Source organism: Chroicocephalus ridibundus, chromosome 6 (assembly GCF_963924245.1).
Source record: "Chroicocephalus ridibundus chromosome 6, bChrRid1.1, whole genome shotgun sequence".
NCBI classification, from domain to species: domain Eukaryota; kingdom Metazoa; phylum Chordata; class Aves; order Charadriiformes; family Laridae; genus Chroicocephalus; species Chroicocephalus ridibundus.
Window position 1 is genome coordinate 15,040,587 of NC_086289.1, and position 17,787 is coordinate 15,058,373.

A 17,787-nucleotide genomic window follows, 5' to 3' on the forward strand; every position below is an offset into this window, starting at 1 on the left:
ATGGCCAGCTAACAGCCTTATCTCCTTCACTACCGCTCTTACAGCTCTTGTCGCAGCTATTTTTACCCCTTCTCCTGTCTTCATAGCGCCTTTATTCTCCCCATGCACCTTTGTGTGTTTGTAGGTACCTCAGAGGCAGCTGCAAAGCAATGCAAAGTGGGTGAAGTTCAAGATCGAGGATCTTAATCTGCGTACTGAGCACACTGAAGATCTGGCTCATTCCTGAGCCACATCTGAGGTCCTGCAAAGCCTTGTACGTATGTGTGAGCTCGCATAGGACTCACGGTAGTCCTACACAACTTTGCTAGAGCAGTGTCCTGCTTTTTAATCAGCATAGAGAAAAAAATGAGCTATAGAGTGCTGAGAGGATAGGACAAGTGTTCCTGCTTGTTGCGTTTCTCTTTTAAATAGCTGAGAGTTTATTCTAAAATCAGTGGTCACAACATACCTTTTAGGAGATCACATATAGTCAAGAAGCTGGCAATTAGAAAAACAAAGGACTATCCACCGAGAAAGGAGGTGAGCAGTTGGTATTCTCTTGGATCACCGCTCACAACCAACAATATTTCATTTGGCACATTACTGTGATACTACTTTTTGTGACAATTTTGTGTCAATTACAGTCAACTGAGAAGATCATAACAGAGTCATTTATGAAATGCGGTGTTGGCTTAATACACGTGTAATTAGTCTCTCATGGCATTTACTGAGGTGATACCATACCGATCTGGAAATAATTTAAACCGCTCCATCCTATTGTACAAAAAAACCCCCTCTTTTACACTAGGTGAGTGGTGAATATCTGAGATGAGACCATCTGCTTGGGCTGAAGGCAGAAACCACAGAAGAAAAGCCTCAGTGTCTGCATGAAAGATGCAGGAGGCGACAGGTGGGTTCTGAGCCAGCCCTTGCGTGCACCGGCCGGCAGGGAAGTACATTTCCACTGATTTCAAGATGCCGCGATGTTGCTCAGAGTTTCAAGTAAACGTATCATTTTACTGTCTTTGACAGTCATCAACTGAGCTTCCACAACACGCGGCAAATGGCAAACAAGAGGAGGCACATTATTTAATAGCAGGATGCATATTACCTATACGTGATATATAATACATGCATATGTGTTCTGTGTACTGACACTTCTTTTCTGGTGGCCGTGCCTCAAAAAATGCAGAAAATCAGGTAATACTGAGAGAACAGGTGCGTTAAGACCAGCAGTTTGTGGAGGTGATCCCACAAAACGACGGGACAGCGAAACGCTTCTATTAGCGACAGATTCCCTCTGCGGAAGGTGATGAGATCACTTTTTTTTTTCTGATTAGAAAAATTGAGGAAAAAAGTCTGTTAGACTGGAAATCAGCCAATTGAAACCCAGTGTTTTTTTGGTGGAAGCGCACAGTTACCCCCCGGGACACAGCACCCACCGCCCCTCTCCGGTTTCATGCCCAGAAGGCCGTTTCCAGGCCATGGCGCTGCATCTGTCTTTCCCTTTTTCCGCACTACATTTCCCGGCATGCCCCGCTCCCGCCGCGCCGTCCCACCGGGCACTGCGCGGGGCCCGGACTACATTTCCCGGCAGGCACCGCGGCCGGAGGAATACATCACCCATGGGGCTGCGCGCCGCCTTTCCGCGCAGGCGCCGCTGAGGGCTGGGCTGTTGCTCCCTGACGGGTGGCTGCGGCGGCTCCTCGCCATGGAGTCCTACGACGTGATAGCGAACCAGCCCGTCGTCATAGACAACGTGAGTGCGGGCGGCCGCGCGTCCCGGGAGGGCGGGAATGACCGGAGGGCCGCAATCCCCTTTGTCATCGGGAGCGGCCGCGCCTCGCCCGCCCCACCCCCACCCCCCCCTTCCCCCGCCGGGCTCGGCCGCCGCCTCAGGCCTTCGTACGGCGCCGTACGCTGCGTCCTCGCAGGCCGTCGCTGGGGCGGGGCCGTCGCTGTTCGGCGCGTCGCGATTGGCTGAGGCGGCTGCCTGTCACCCCGCCGGAGGGCCGCTCCCCGCCAGCGAGGGGCAGCAGCCCCCGCCGCCGCCGAGGTGCCTGCTGACGGGAGGGGCGGGGCGGCCCCATTGGCTTGGGCGGCTGTCAGTCAGCGGGGGCAGCCCGGCGTTACCTGCCGAAGCGGGGCGCTGGCTGCCCCGCCCTCGCGGAGAGCACCTGTGCTCATTGGCGGGCCGAGCTGTCCGTCAGGCGGGGCTGCGCCCGCGGCCCCGCCTTGTCCCTCTTTGTGCGTGGGGGACAATGGTGGCCGCTGGGCCAGGCCCTGGCCGCGCTCCCGGCGTCGTCTGGGGTGTCTGCTGTGCCCCGTCGGACCACGCTGGAGATGACACTCCACAGCCACCCCCCGTCACAGGCCCAGCGAAGGGGGACAGCCACCCCTGCACCAGACACCTCTGCCTGGCGGTCACGGCAAGGGAGTGCAGGCACCCCAGGCCTGGCTTCCCCCTTGTGCTCCGCCGTGGGTTCCCCTATGGGCTCCCTGGACGAAGCCCGCAGGAGGCAGAGCTCCTGAAGGAACTGCTCCCAGCACGGGTTGCATCAGCCGCAATTTCGCAGCGGGGTGTGGTGTCACAGATGGCAGCTCCTTGCTGATAATGCTCCAAGCAGACCTTCAACCTGTGTGGGTGATTGCGCAGTCTGAGGTGAAGGAGAGTGGTTGCATGCCTTGCTGAGATACTTCTGGGTGCAGTTCTGATTAGCCCCATCCATGCTGGCCTCCCAAGAGAAAGGACCATCCAAGAAGGGGTGGGAGGGCCTATCTTAGAGGGAGCCTCCTTCAGTATAGTGAGTCACAGATTCACGCTCCTCCCTTCTGACCTCTGCTGCCAGCGATTCAGATTTTGTTGTGTCAGAGGGTCAGTGTTGTGCTTCCTTCTTTCTCCATCATCTTAATTTCTGCTGAATCTTTTTGCCATGTGACACGTGGACTTGCTAGCCTAGTGCTTCTTGGCCTATTGCATTTTTACCCATATGCTGGATTATTGTATGTCTTCTCAGATCAAGCCAATTATTCTTCTGTTCACTGCTTTATTACTGACCCTAATTTCCTCTCTACAGCTTGAGCTCTCTGATATAGTTTTGGTTTAGTTTCTTCCCCCGGAATCACAGCAGAGAGATTTAGGTTAGACGTTGAGGGAAAATTTCTAATGGAAAAGGAGATTAAGCAGTGGAATTGACTATGTGGAGAAAAACAACGTTGTCTCTGTATTGGAGACATTAAAGAATAAGTTAGGTTGATTGTTCTTAGAAATGACAGGAGAATTAGACTGACCCTGCTGTGGTGTTGAGTGATTATCTAACCATTAAACTTATTTCCAGGCACTCTGGTGCTGTGAGGATGAGTTTATTGTGCTGGAGTCATATAACAGCAGCCTATATCTAATTTCAGCCTGTCCTTTTGTTATTTAGAGCAATAATTGCTGCCCCTGCTTCAGACCTGAAGAAGGGCTCATGTGCCAGCAACTGACTGTTTCTTTTCTCATTTTATCAGCTGGTCTTATAAAAGTTAATTCTTCTTCTTGCCTCTCTGATTAATGAGTTCCCTCCCTGTAGAAGAAGTAGAATGAAGCAGTTGTTGTGACATCTGCCTTTAAGGCTGGCAGGCTGTCAGCCAAGGAGCCTTGTGGTGACACTGCATTTTTGGTACTCTTCTGAGTTCAGGCAGGATGGGAAGCAGAGCTGCACAGAGCAGGTACTGCTGTTCCTACTACCTCATTACTGCTGCTCCTCAGAGCTGCAGGCAGCTTTTCAAGGCTGAATATTATCCCATCTCATGTATGCGTGTGGATGGGACGGGAAAGTGAGGTACTGAGCTGGTGAACAAGCCAGACACCCCAGTCACAGCCCTGCTCTGTTTTTTCAGCATGTTCCAAAATGGACATTAGGGTAGGTAGCTAAAAACTCAGCAAGGAGGGTTTTTTCTCTCGCCAAACAGTACACTCGGCTGCGTTTTTTCAGCAGGGAGAGTTTTGTAATATACAGTGAGTGGCTGGAGCTGTACCTCAGTACAACCTTAATTCTCCTTCTTGTCCACTAAGTCATTTTTAAGAGTTGTGTTCCCGTCTTGCACTCCAACAAGCCTGCTCTGAAGTAAATGGTCTGGGAGCCCTGATGAATGTAATGCATATGTAAACAGACAGCATGGATCAGCTGTGGCCTAAGCAAGTGCAAATTCCTTTACCTCCATGGAATTGTCTCTGTTTACATAAAAGGGGATAAAATTTGGCTTTGTAGTCTAAAGTGGTGGCATTTTAAACAGCTGAGCTGTAAGTAAAGGCTGTTGTGTCTTTGGTTTGTTCTTGGTCTTATAAAATGTGTAGCTAATAAAATAGTTCTACAACAATATGAAATGTGCACTCTCCATAAAAAGTGCTACACGGCAGATTGACTCTCTTGGTGATTTCCATTTAAATTTGAGTCCTAAATGCATCAAGATGAATGAATCAATAACTGACTAGCTACAGAGCTAGCGGAAGAGGCGTGTTCACTTACTTCAAGGTACTTAGGAGAACTTGCCTTGTGTTTATCTTCTTTCACCTTTACATTTAACATGTAGTTTTTCTTCTTTTATTCTTTTGCTCAGATTAAAAAAATAAAAACAACAAAAAAAGCAAAACAAAAACCAAACAAAATGGGATAAAAGCCCAGCCAGTGTAGTTACAGGTGGAGGGATATTAACTTTGAAATTTTTGTAAGTTTTAATAAATCAAAGTTTGTTGCAGAAAGGAGGATGCATGTGGTTTTGATTATCTGAAACAAAGGTGAAAAAACAGGTCTTTACTTTAAACCTTCTGGATCAGCCAAGGTTATTTCAAAACTTAAACCTTTTCCTTTCATTGTATAGGAATCTCAAACTGGGCCATAATAAATAGATTTACTCACTGCACATGTATCTTCAAAGAAATAAAATGTTTTCAAGAAAAATTGAATGGGTCAAAAAATGCTGTCAGGTGTTTGTAGTGCAGAGATAGCAAACAGCTGTGCTCGGTTTGTTCCCAGGCACTTGGAAGCACAACTGTGTTGAAGTCCCGTTCTACCGGTACATTCAAAACAGTCGTTCATCTTTGACTCCAGCTAGGATTTCTGAACTACTGACGCATTTGGCTAACTTCAATTTGTAAATTTTAAAATGCATAACTTGCTGGGAATCTCACCAGGACATGCTGGGTAATTTTTGGCCTGGCATAAGGAAGTTTCGATCTCTGCGTTTAAACAGGAGTATCATTGTTTTCCTGAAACCGCTTCCCAGCAGCAGGCTGTGCTGGCAGCAAGATCAGTCATTATCTTGAATAAAATATTCAATAAGCACAATATGCTGATGCCGTTATGATATTGTGTTTGATTCAACTTTTTGGCTACAAGGCTTGACAAAGGATGGTATTATTTCCCAGGTATAAAGGTGTTTATAAGCTATGATAAAGAAAAACAAAATAGTGGTTTTGTTTTATTCCTTGCTTCACTTTGAAATGAATAGCCAGAAGAGAGTCTGTCTAGGTCTTTTTAACACTTCACAGGCCACTTCGTCACACTGGTCCCTGTTAGTGCACGCTTTGGGATGCAACTGGAGCGGAGTCCCTCTTGCCCAGAGGGAGCAGTCCTGCCCAGCTGCCAGCTTGGGTGTGCTCCTTGAGACAGCCTGGCTGCAGGCGCTTGTCAGGAGATGAGGATTTGAGCAATCTGTCTTTTATATCTTTTATAATTAGCTAAGTCTGGTTTGTAGAGTGTTCCTGATACTCATCTCTTACAGAGGCATCCTGGCAAATCTGATTGGCGTATTTAAGGCAGGAGTGCCCTGGCCCTGGTGGCAGAGCACACACGCTCTGTGCAAAGCCCAGCACCTTGGCTGAAACTGCTGATAAAAGTAGCTTGGGAATAAGGCACCGGGCTGTGAACTGGAGAGGCTGGGGCCGCCCCGCATTCCTTTCTGCTGAGCCTGCTCTGGCTGGTAACCTCTGGCAGGAACCAGGCAGGCAGCTGGGACGGCACCATCAGAAACCGCTGCAGCCGGAGCTTGTTTGGCAGAGCCCTGAGCAACTCATTTGTCCTCAGCCTCCAAGTGAAGACAGTGATGCTGAACCACGCAGAGGTGGTGCCAAGGTGAAAGCGGTGGGGGAACTGTGTCGCTACTCATTTTAAAATGCTCTGGCGCATCCAGAATGACTTTTTGGCCTCAAAAACAGAGCAGTCCTGCTGCAGAGCGCTTGAGAGTGAACAGGCACGTCACAGGTTTCAGTGCAGACTTGCATGTTTTGCTCCCAGTATGGGATAAAGCAAAACTGTTCTTCTTTCTGCAGAAAGGCTTACTCCCATGGTAGTCTGGGATTACCAGTGAAACGGCTTATCTGAGGAGATCCTATGAAGATCCACTCCGTAGAAAAACTTGGGTATTCCTGCAAGCTGCTCATTGTTTCAAGATGTCATTCCCTTGTGCAGGGAGAGGAAATGGAGGAGGGGAAGGAGTCAGCACAGATCCAAGTTGATGATGGGGTTCCCAGGATGCTTCCAGGTGATACTGACAGGGACAGGAGCTGTGGGGACAGATGCCCAGTGCTGACTCCCTGCCAGGGCCTCCCTGTGTCTGGTTTTACCGCTCTGTGTTTGCTGCTTGTTCTGCTTTGAATGACGGAGAAGGCCTTTTGGATTTGTGCCTTTCTGACTGACATACCTAATCTCTTCTTCCTTGTCCCTTCTAAACAAGCCCTGTCCTTGTCGGCCACCCTTCCTGCCCCCAGCCCTTCCCCTTGCAGTCTGACTGGAACCTTTGTTGTGTCCAGACCCCAGTCTGGGTTCATTTCCAGTGTCTTCTCTGACTACATTTCTGTGACCTGCCTCCTTAGCGTTAGCTAGTTTATCCACCACCTGATCTTCCTTTTGCTAGTTTCTGTTCCAGCCTGTTTCACACAGTCCTTTCTTACTCCCTTCTCTGACTTTATCCACCCTCCTGCCATCCTTTCCAAATCCACTTCTGAGAGGCCTACAGCCTTCATCCTCCCTCTTTTGCCAGCGCCCCCTGAAGCTGGTAGAGTTCATTTGCTCTTGCTCAGCTTTCTGGAGTGCTCTCCTCCACCCAGAGAGTATTTAAGATCAATAGAAAACTGCAGAGCTTAGATTTAGCCTCCTGCACCCCTTAGCAGTACCACTGGGTAGAAAAATACTTGTCTGTACAGAGTGGCATTTGGGTGTGTTTGCGAAGCAGTACCAGGATGCTCCCAGGTGTTTCTGCCATGTGTCACTGCCAGGGAGGGTGCCAGTTACTCCCCTCTAGTGGCCAAGCTGGCCTGCTGGCATCTTCCCATCCCCAGCCCTGCCTGGAGAATCAGTCCCTGGGGAGCTTTATTCCTAGTAAAAAGGAAAGGATCTGGCAGTGCTGATGTACACTGCTACTCCTTTAAAACTTACAAAGGTGGCTGAATGAGTGATAAGCTCGTGTATTTATCTGTTGTTTCCACAGGGCTCAGGTGTGATTAAAGCAGGTTTTGCAGGCGATCAAATACCGAAATACTGCTTTCCAAACTAGTAAGTATTCTCCTGGTCTCGGTAAGTTCTTATTACAGTGTACCAGTTCTTTGATATGTAGAGGGGAAGAATCGTCCAATTTTGTAACTGGAGAAATGAGTTATTCTTTTTCAGCCTGCTGCCAGAAGCATCAGGCAGAGGGAATCTCTGCTATTAAGCACTTTGAGATTTTCTGGAGGGATGTGCCATAAAAGATTATATCGCTTTGACAAGCGCAACACCTAGCCAAAGCTGTAGGATCCTTTAGCCTTGAGACAATAGGAAAAGAACCAGGAAAGAGATAAAGTTGGGATGAGAGGTGTGAAGACCTCTGTATTTTTTTGTGGTGTGTGTTCTGAAGCTTTGATTCCTGCCAAACTTCCCTGGAAGTCTTCTGAGACTTACTGGAAGAAGGACTGCTAGATCAGGAACTCTGGATAGTCACTGGTTTTTATTTTCAATTGGGTGGGTTTTTAATGAGCTAATTTGTGTTCTGAGCAATGTGTTCTGTATGCCGAACTTGGGTATGGGACTATATATGTCTAATCTGAGAAGCCTAGCTGAGGTCAGGCAACACGTGGATCTGTCAGCTCAGTGTAGCCATGTTCACCTCAGGCACTGCTGGAACAAATAAGTCCTGAATCATCAGGGAGAGCGTGGCCAGACTCAGCTGGCTTATGTCCTGCAATTTAGGACTGTCTACAATCTGTTTTCTTCACCTCTGATTCTGAGATTAGCTCAGGGCAAACCTGGGTCTGTCTGCACCTGATAGTGCCCCCAGACTCACCCATTGCTTTAGACAGTACTGGTTAGGACAGAGAAGAACACAAAGTAGTTAATTGTTGTGTAGACCTGAGTGCGCTCTCTAGAAGCATTTACACTTTTGTTTGTGTTCCAGTGTGGGCAGACCAAAGCATGTTCGTGTTATGGCTGGTGCTTTAGAAGGGGATATTTTCATTGGTCCAAAGGCAGAGGTAAGAAAACTTGTGTACTGCACTTCTCCGTATATCTCAATATGCTGCGGTAAGATGGGCTGTAGCAGTTGTGCTTAAAAGGGCTGTGGTTCCTTGATATCAGTGTATAGATCTGAAGAGCAGAATAGATTGTCACTTTCAAGTTTGTCCCAGGTGGAGTGGGAATTCCTGAAATTCTTGTGCCAGCCTGCTGACCACAGACCTTTTTCCCAAGTCCTATCTCTCTCACTTTTTTTCTAGGCTACTTCTAGGTCAGTATGGTTACATCCTTGTGTTTTTGACTGGGAACTTTAGAAATGGACCCTACTTGGTTGCCTTTTATCTCCCTGGTGTGGGCAAGAAGCTGTCTTTCTGCAGTCCTGATTTTGTCAGCATGTAGCTGTATGGTCTTACATTTCTTGTGAGCCCTCCAAACTACATTCCCCAATACCACCCTGTTATGTGTTATATCGTGACTGAGCTGGTAGAACAAAGATACCGTTTGATAAGTGTCTGTATGTTGGCTTGAAAAGTGTTAGGATGGAATGTGCTCTGCAAATGGCAGACTTTCCTACTTGGTCTAAAAAGGCCTTTTTTAATCTCATGAATACTTCTCTGGGAGAGATGTTTGTGATTAATGTTCAATTTTTTCCTTATATGCTAAAGACAAATTGTCTTTTAGTGGAATCAAAAAGTGTCTCTGAAATTAAATCATAGTCATGGTGCTCAGAAATGTGATTGTTTGGGTCTGACAGATATGGTCTGTTGTCCTCTCTGTTTTCTCAGGAGCACAGAGGTCTCCTCTCAATCCGATACCCGATGGAGCATGGCATAGTGAAGGACTGGAACGACATGGAGCGCATTTGGCAGTATGTGTATTCAAAAGACCAGCTTCAGACATTCTCAGAGGAGGTGAGATACCTCATCATGGAATGGCACAGGCATCATTCAGTGTGTGTATAACACATAACACCAGGAGCCTTGTAACTCCAGGAAAGATTTGGGGCGTTTCCTTTGCTTTTCTTTCTAAATGTGTCTGTTGTTAAATTAGGCTCTTTCACCTCTCAGGAGGTAGTACACAAGAAACATCCAAGTAGAATTTCTCCCTGGATCTAATGTTCTGGCCTGACTGAAAATCTAACTTTCAGATTTTGTTATTCACACTCTCTCTAATGATTCTGCTCTAGGCCAGGTGCTTCCCGCTTTTCCTGTTCTGCCTGCACATCAGGCATATCCACCCAGCAGAGACATGATTTGAAGTGAGGAAGGAGAAAACCACAATCCTGTAGTCTGGAAGGAGCTGACCAAAAATTATTAAATGACTTAGAGCAATAGGTTGTATAAGTGGAGTAGGAATATTTTGCCTGCTCGTGCTAAGACCATATGCCTTCACCCTTTCTTAGGGTCTGTGTATTTTGGCTAATCTGGCTGAATTTTGGCACCGAGAGTCATCTTGTTCATCCTTCACAGGACAGGGTCACTCACAGAGTAATTTCCTAACACTTCTTTGTAACCAAACCAGAACACTGCTGGTCTTTCAACTTTATAGAGGTTATTCACAGTCTAATACAGCTCAGTAGCGGAAATTACTCCTTTCTGCCTGCCTTCTTGCACCACTGGTTCCTAAAGTGAATAAGCAGAATTTTTCAGGAACACATGTCTAGCTGCCTCCTGATTATTGCAGCACAGCTCCATGTTTTCTTTACCAGCATCCTGTGCTGCTGACGGAAGCACCCCTAAACCCGCGCAAGAACAGAGAGCGTGCTGCTGAGGTGTTTTTTGAGACCTTCAATGTGCCAGCACTATTCATCTCCATGCAAGCTGTGCTTAGTCTGTAAGTGTCTTTTGTCTTTGATTTGCGCTTGTGAAATGTTGCCGTGAAATCCATTTTTTCAGAAACAAAAAAACCCCATGGAAGACCACACTAATGTCTGACTTATCCCCTTTTCAAGCAAGAACTGAAACTCAATTTAATTTCTGTAATAAGGAGTTTACAGGAACTTGCTGAACTATGATGAGAACTAGGTTTTGGGATTTCTTTTAAGCCCCTGTTTATGTGAAATCTCTGCTCCCCGAGTTGAGCCTGGATGTGCTGCATGCTTGGGGTCACTTTGAATTGCTTGTTCTGACTTGGTTGTTTTCCCCTTTGCTAGCTATGCGACTGGAAGGACTACAGGAGTGGTGCTGGACTCCGGGGATGGCGTTACCCATGCGGTTCCCATCTATGAAGGCTTTGCCATGCCTCACTCCATCATGCGGATTGACATTGCTGGCCGTGATGTCTCACGCTTCCTGCGTCTCTATCTCCGGAAGGAAGGCTATGATTTCCACACAACCTCTGAGTTTGAGATTGTCAAGACCATCAAGGAGGTGATGCACTGTTTCTGTGTTGAAGTCATGACTTGTGAAATCTAGTGGGAAGTGCCAGCCTGCCTAGCTCTGCACCTCCTTCCTTTATCTACTCGAGGGAGACTAAGGCCACTAAGATTGTTAAAGGACTGGAGCATCTCTCATATGAGGACAGACTAAGAGAGCTGGGACTGTTGAGCCGTTAGAAGAGAAGGTTGGGGAGGGTCTCATCAGTTTATATAGATGTCTGAAGGGAGGGTACGGAGAAAACAGAGCCAGGCTCATTTCAGTGATGTCTAGTGAGAGGGCAAGAGGCACAAACTGAAGCACAGGAGGTTCTGTCTGAACATAAACTTTTTTATTGTGAGGGTGACCAAGCACTGGTACAGGTTGTCCAGAGAGTTATGGAGTCTCCAGCCTTGGTGATATTCAAAAGCCGTCCAGATGTGGTCCTGGGCAACCTGTTCTAGGTGATCCTGCTTGAACAAGGGGAGTGGACAAGATGACATCCAAGGATGTCCCTTGCAACTTCAACCATCCTGTATTCTGGGACACTTATAGTCAAGGTCACATCTAATCCCTATTGAGGGTCTGTTAACACGGAGATGAAGGCAGAATCTGTTTTGCATTTATCTGTGCTGCAGTTTCTCAGGGTCTGATGATAATCTTTCACTAGTGTTTGTTTACCCTTCAGGGCATGGGTCTGTAAAATCCATGGCAGGTAGGGATCGCAAGTGGGATATTGAAAGTTGTTTTCCCCCGCCCCCCTCTGTGAAAGAATTCACTCACAGCATTTACACTTATAAAAGATTCCCCTCTTTATGGGGTCTGCAGTGTTTAGTGACCTTAGAGCAATGCAGCAATCTGGAAAGGCACGATTAAGATCCCTAGCAAAGCAGTTACCTTGGCTTCTGTTGCGTGCCAAGAGAGGAGGACAGAGGTGGGACAGCGAATAATAGCTCAGAGCTGCTGACCACTCACATCAGCTTTGCAGCATCGCCGTGCTCACACAGACGGGTTGCTCTCTGATTTCAGCAAGGCTGTGTGTGACTCAGGGCTGCCTACGCGTCCATGCCTTCAGTATTCGGGGCCAGTCTTCAGGCCAGTGCTGGCTGTGATTTCTGTGTGCTGATGCCTGGCAGTTGCCGCCACGCTGTGGGCCCCCATCACAAGCTATGGTTGCCGCAGATAACTCTGGGCTGAGTCAGAATCCTGTACCAGGGCTTGAGAACGTTAATGTGCTATTCTTGAGTCTGTGACCTACTGGCAAAGGACCATAATGGAAATAGTTTGCTTGTTCTGCATGGCCGTGGCTCAGTGTCGCTGTGCTGAGGGAGCAGTGTTCGTGCTTCATGTCATGGTGCAGCTGAATGGCTTTTGCAGAGCAGGAGACTTTATAGGGTTGTAGGTTTTAACCTGGTAGCTGCTTTCTGTTCTACAAGTGTTTATTGCTGAATGGGAGGAAAAAACCTGACGTGTGTAGATAATGCAGCATCTGTGGACCAGAAGATCTGGTGATCAGAGGCGTGCTGGAGAACTTTGTGCTTCAGAAGCAGCCTGTTTTGTACCAAGCAGCAGTCGCAGTGCAATTGCAGTGACCTTATGGGACAAAGCAAGAGGCTTGTACTCTTCAGAAACACACTTGTACTTTTCATAAACGGCCAAGGCTCCCTTTGCATCTTGGGTGCTGAAACTATTAAAAGGCATTGTGCTGACCGTTAACTGCAAAGTCTTGCACCAGTGCAATCTTTTCTCTAGACTATACACTTAGGGAAACAAAGAGCATGGGAAAGGAAGCCAAGTCCCGCTTTGCGTACTGGCTACACTCACCAGTAGTGAGTCAGAGAGAGGAAACAACCTGATTTTTGCTCTCCGGCGTACACATTTTGCTTTGCTTTAAGATTAATACCTACTTCAGTGCAAACATTGTTCTCTTTTTCTTGGCTCACTGTGAGGGTGGTCAAACACTGTAGCAGGTTGTGCCCAGAGAGGTTTGTAGATTCTCCATCTGTGGAGGTAATCCAAACATGACTGGACGTGGGTTTGAGCAGCCCGCTCTAGCTGACCATGCTTGAGCAAGGGGGTTGGAATAGATGATCTCACGAGGTGCCTTCCAACCTAAATGTTTCAGCGATTCTGTTCAGATACTATTTTTTTTTAATCCCCAAATGATAACCATTTGGAATAACAAAGCTTACTGTGGAAGAAAAAAAAATGGGGTGCTGGAGCAGTTTGAAAAGTCAAAGTATTTTGTTTCCTGTAACTTAAAACATAGGTGGTCAATGGGAAGTGAGCAGCTTAGATCATGTTAAGGAATTTTTGCTGTTAGTTATTAGTTATCGTTTACCCTGTTGAAATGCAGTAAGGGACTTTGTTCATGCTCCTAATGTGTTGCAAAGTTACCTGAGCGCACCTTTATACGAGGTTAATGGCACTAAAGGTGTTTCAGGTGCATGTTTTACTTTGCCCTACAGTAGGTTGGAAGCGCTCACAGGATAGTTACCCCATCTGCGCTAGAGGGAGGTAACTCCTAAGCAGTAAGAGGTGAGCAGCAGCTAGAGGGCGGGGTGAGCGTCCTTGATGTCTCTAATCATCACACGGAGCTGCAGCATGAATAGGTATTTTTACCTGATGTGAACCCAAAAGATCTTTTCCTCAGCACAAAATATTGTTGAAATTGGTCTCCCTTGAGGGAGAATACATGAATTTTTGTTGTTAGTGAGAAAAGCATTTTATCAGAGGCATTTGGGTTTACCCTTCTCATCTCCCCCTCCCTGATTCTTTCCTCTGCAGCGTGCCTGCTACCTGTCAATAAACCCCCAGAAGGATGAGACTCTGGAGACCGAGAAGGCTCAGTACTACCTGCCAGATGGAAGTACTATTGAGGTTTGTAAGGGCGACCCTCAGAGAATTCCTGATGTGAAGCACAGGGTTTCTAGAATATCTTTCAGCCTAGTGATGGGAAATTTAATGCGGTGTTAGACGGGAGGGGATAATTTTAAAAGACCAGAACTCATCCCAGACTGTTGACTGCGCACTGGAATTTTTAGGGGAAGGAAGCCTTATTATAAACCTCACAACTTCTACTGGAAGTCCTGGGTAAGGGTACAACGTGACCATGGGGACTCTGAACTGTTTGAGTGCAGGCTCTGATTTAGCAAGTCTTTATGCAGATGAGGAACAGAGTGTGGATAGTTATTAGGTCACTGTAAATTCAGCAGTGGTTTTGTATGTGGCTTTTGTCCTGCCTAGAGGTGCAGAAACAATTACTTTGAAGAGTGAGCTGGGAATACTCCTGAAAAGATTGAGCCTACTATAGAATGGTTGAAGGAGAAGAAATACAGGTTTTACCTCCAGCACCAGGGGTGGATCTGCTCCTTTTTCTGCCAGTGACCTGCTGTATGGGACTGAGCAGGTTTCTTCATCTCTTTCATCTGCAAAATGGAAACAGCACCTTTTCTAAGAGCAGTAGACCAAACTGGTGTTCACTTGGGAGCTAGTGATGCAGCATGAAATGTCCAGGAAACTTTGTTACTCTCAAATTTCATGTAGTAAAGGCAGGCCCAAACTGTAGACAGTGAACAGAGTCACACTGCTCTCTCTTCCTCTCTGATCCCTTGCAGATCGGCCCTGCCCGTTTTCGAGCCCCAGAGCTCCTGTTCCGGCCAGACCTGATAGGGGAGGAATGTGAAGGACTCCACGAGGTGCTCGTTTTTGCCATTCAAAAATCAGACATGGACCTGAGGCGAACGCTGTTCTCCAACATTGTGCTGTCTGGAGGCTCCACGCTTTTCAAAGGTTCCTGCCTCTCCTCTTTCAGTGGGCTGTGACATATCTGATCTCTTGCTTCCTTCTCATGTGAAACTGGGAAGACAACCTAGATCACCCAGCTTGTCCTGTGAGATGAGGACTGTGGGAACTCTGCTCTCTCAGGGGGGTTACTGTCTGATTTTCCGAGTCCTAGTCATACCCTTCTGGGTATGCAAGACACCTCTGCCCTTGTATATCACTTGCTGGGCTTGGGGGGACTTTTATCTTTTTTCCTCCTATCACTCTGCCTGTGTCAGGACTGAATAGCTGTGCTCATTTCTGCTGCTCTGTTCAGGATAGCTGAGACTGGATACCTAAAAGGCACTTGCATCTCCTGAGGTTCCTTAGGTCTTTGGTACCTGAGAGAGTCCAACAGTCCTGGTACTGCATGAAATGTCAGCTACATGTGTGCAGAAAACTTTCTACCCATCCCCTCAGGGCTCAGCTGGCCCCCATCAACTTAAAGATCTCCTCTGCCAGAACCCGTCAGCGTGTTATCCACAGGTGGACGTCTCCAGATGTCCTGGTCTTCCCAGTCAAACCCTGTTCCCCAGTACAAATGGGCTGGACACAGGAGGAACGCCCAGAGGAGGAGGAGGGAAATGGCCCACCAGTGTTATGAGCAAAAAATCTTGTTTGCTTGTCTCAAGCTGCTGCTGAGGGATAGAGCCTGTTGTGCCAGTGTTTGAGGTCTGGCTGAGGGAGACAGAAACGTTGTCTCCCTGGCTGTGTTCTCTGCATCTCCAAACTGCTGTCTCTGTGAGATCTGGAGTGGGATACTTGAATAGGACTGCACAGGACATGTCCACATTGTTAGTAGATAGAACTTGGGATTTTGCTGAGGGGCTCAGACTACGCATTTTCTGTCTTATGTAGGCTTTGGTGACAGGCTGTTGAGCGAAGTGAAGAAACTAGCTCCGAAGGACGTCAAAATAAGGGTAGGAGCAGTCTCTTTTGTGTTTTATCACTTACTATATGTTGTTGTTCTGTAGCCTTTAAAGAACTGTGCTGAGAGTGCAGCTGTCATTTGTTTCAAACCGGAAACAGCTTTCCTGAGACAGCCCAACAGTATTTGCTGTTGTCATGAAAACCTGTTTGGTTTCACCACAGAGAAGATGGCTCCTGTGACAACGTGACCCCCGTCCAGTATCCTGGACTACTGTGGCTGTTTTGGGGTGGTGGGCAGGGGTTTTGCTGGGTGTCTTTCTAGTGGGAGAGATCATACCTGTATTTGTCAGCTGTAGTGAAATGGGGGGAAGCGTGGCAGAAGGAGCAGACTGGATCTTGGGAAGGTACTGACTGATTCTCTCTTTCTCCCAGATATCAGCTCCTCAGGAGAGATTGTATTCCACGTGGATTGGGTACGTACTGCGCAGTGATACATCTTGTGGTGGGATGAGGGCTGGGGAGGCATAGCCTATTGGCACTCATGCTGTTGTCCCGTCTGGTGCTGTGTGTCAGGAGGTCTCATCCTTCAGCTGCGCGGTGCTCAGTGTGGCTACTGAGCTTGACTCCATCTGCACTGCCAGCCCTTTAGCCTTTTCTGTCATTAAGGATCCTGCAGGACCCATTAATTCTCCTTTTCTTACCAGTCTTAACATCCAGTCTGAGGTGGAACAAGCTCATAGGTAGTACATTACTTGGGCAGAAGCTCTAGGTACATTCTCCCTCTTGTGTATGTCTTTGCTGCAGATTGGGAGAACTAAGCTCTGCTCCACAATCCTAGAAAATGAGACCAGATCCTGTGTGACGAGAGCTGGGGTTTGGAGCAGCAATCGGGAGGTCGTGTGGGAGGGGGCGGCTGGTGCTAGGCTCTGTAGTGCTGCCATGTTTGAGGCTAACAGGAGGGGAAGCGACTGTCCAGAGAGCATTTCTGTTGCAGATAACTGGGAAGTGTCATACAATGGAAACAGCTCATCTCTGCAGAGATATGATGAGGGTGCCCCCAACATTTTCCTTTAACTCATAACGTGCCTGTCTCTCCCCAGCGGCTCTATCCTGGCCTCACTGGACACCTTTAAGAAAATGTGGGTTTCGAAAAAGGAATATGAAGAAGATGGAGCTCGTGCCATCCAACGAAAAAGCTTCTAGCCCTGGGACCTGTCCTCAGTCTCCTCTGAAGACTCACTTCAGTTCTAAACTCGCTTTTCTGAGTCCGAGTGTCTGAGAGCTGCCTGTGTGTGTGTGTGTGCGCCAGCATGCCCCGATGTCACTGAGCAAAGACGACAGCAGCAGGAGGGTTGTATTAGTACTACTAACTTCTTATTTTTTTTAATTTTTTTTTTGAACGGAAAGGAGAAAATACCAGGGAATTTCTCCTGAATGGCCCATTCCTTTTTCATTTCAGTCCCTTAATTTCTGTATTGCAATCACATTTGTCACTGTAAAACAAACAAGCAAGCAAGCAAGCAAAAACAAAGGGAACAGCTTATAGAAACTGCCTAGCAAGCCAGAAGGGAGCCAACCACTGCAGACTGCTCACGCAGGCGTTAGTCAGCCCGACTGTGATGCCTGGATTGTCTGGAAACGCACAGCTGAGGTCCCATAGCTACTTTCTTCTTCAGCAGTGTCTTCACCATCAGTAGGTTTTTTGAAGTTGTTTTTAATATATTTTTTATTAAGAGAAAGCACATTCTCAACAGTTAAACCCATTTGCCCCCACTGTTTTGGGGTGTGAGTGCGTGTATGCGTGTGTAACTTCTTAGCCTGGTGTGTGGGTCTGCACCACAGCTGGAGAAGTTGGTGATAGGACTTAGTTTGTATTGCATGGAGTAGAACAAAGCAAATCTAATCAGCTATCATTGTACTAGACGGTTATTCTCTCGTACCTTGTTTTAAATATCTTTTCTCCTCTGGAAGCAAGTGCCCCAGAATGGGGGTGAAGGCACTTGTGTGTTTCCCCCTCAACCTGCCAAGATTTACAGTGCTGAGTTCTCATGTTCTTTCTCTGTAAGAGTCGAGGCTGTTTCCCACCTTCCTGCCATGTTAGGGCAAAGGGAGCATGTATTTGCAGCCAGGCATAACTCTTGTGTACTTTATCCATTCTGGGGCAAAATAATAATTGGGAAGGTGCATTGTAATGTAAGAATTGTTTTATTTATTGAAATGTCTGAGGATATCTCAAATACTGACCACAGCACCTGGGAATTACGCTTTGGGTCTTCTTTGAACACCTGCTACCC

The 17,787-nt window shown here is 47.3% G+C and overlaps 1 protein-coding gene across 1 annotated transcript; it reads left to right on the forward strand.

Moving 5' to 3' along the window:
- The first annotated feature begins 1,584 nt into the window (after window positions 1–1,584).
- On the forward strand, window positions 1,585–17,013 carry ACTR1A (actin related protein 1A). The gene is made up of 11 exons (XM_063337385.1): window positions 1,585–1,738; window positions 7,450–7,514; window positions 8,392–8,467; window positions 9,233–9,358; window positions 10,156–10,280; window positions 10,600–10,816; window positions 13,589–13,681; window positions 14,419–14,593; window positions 15,482–15,543; window positions 15,926–15,966; window positions 16,594–17,013. The coding sequence occupies exons 1-11, from the start codon at window positions 1,691–1,693 to the stop codon at window positions 16,694–16,696; spliced, it is 1,131 nt and encodes a 376-aa protein (XP_063193455.1). The 5' UTR covers window positions 1,585–1,690; the 3' UTR covers window positions 16,697–17,013.
- The last annotated feature ends 774 nt before the right edge of the window (window positions 17,014–17,787 follow it).

Bases quoted from the DNA above. Each gene is read 5' to 3' on its own strand.
- ACTR1A (XM_063337385.1), top strand. From the start codon at position 1,691: ATGGAGTCCTACGACGTGATAGCGAACCAGCCCGTCGTCATAGACAAC. The intron at 7,515-8,391 runs GTAAGTATTCTC...TTTGTGTTCCAG, and splicing joins AAATACTGCTTTCCAAACTA to TGTGGGCAGACCAAAGCATG. The intron at 14,594-15,481 runs GTTCCTGCCTCT...TGTCTTATGTAG, and splicing joins AGGCTCCACGCTTTTCAAAG to GCTTTGGTGACAGGCTGTTG.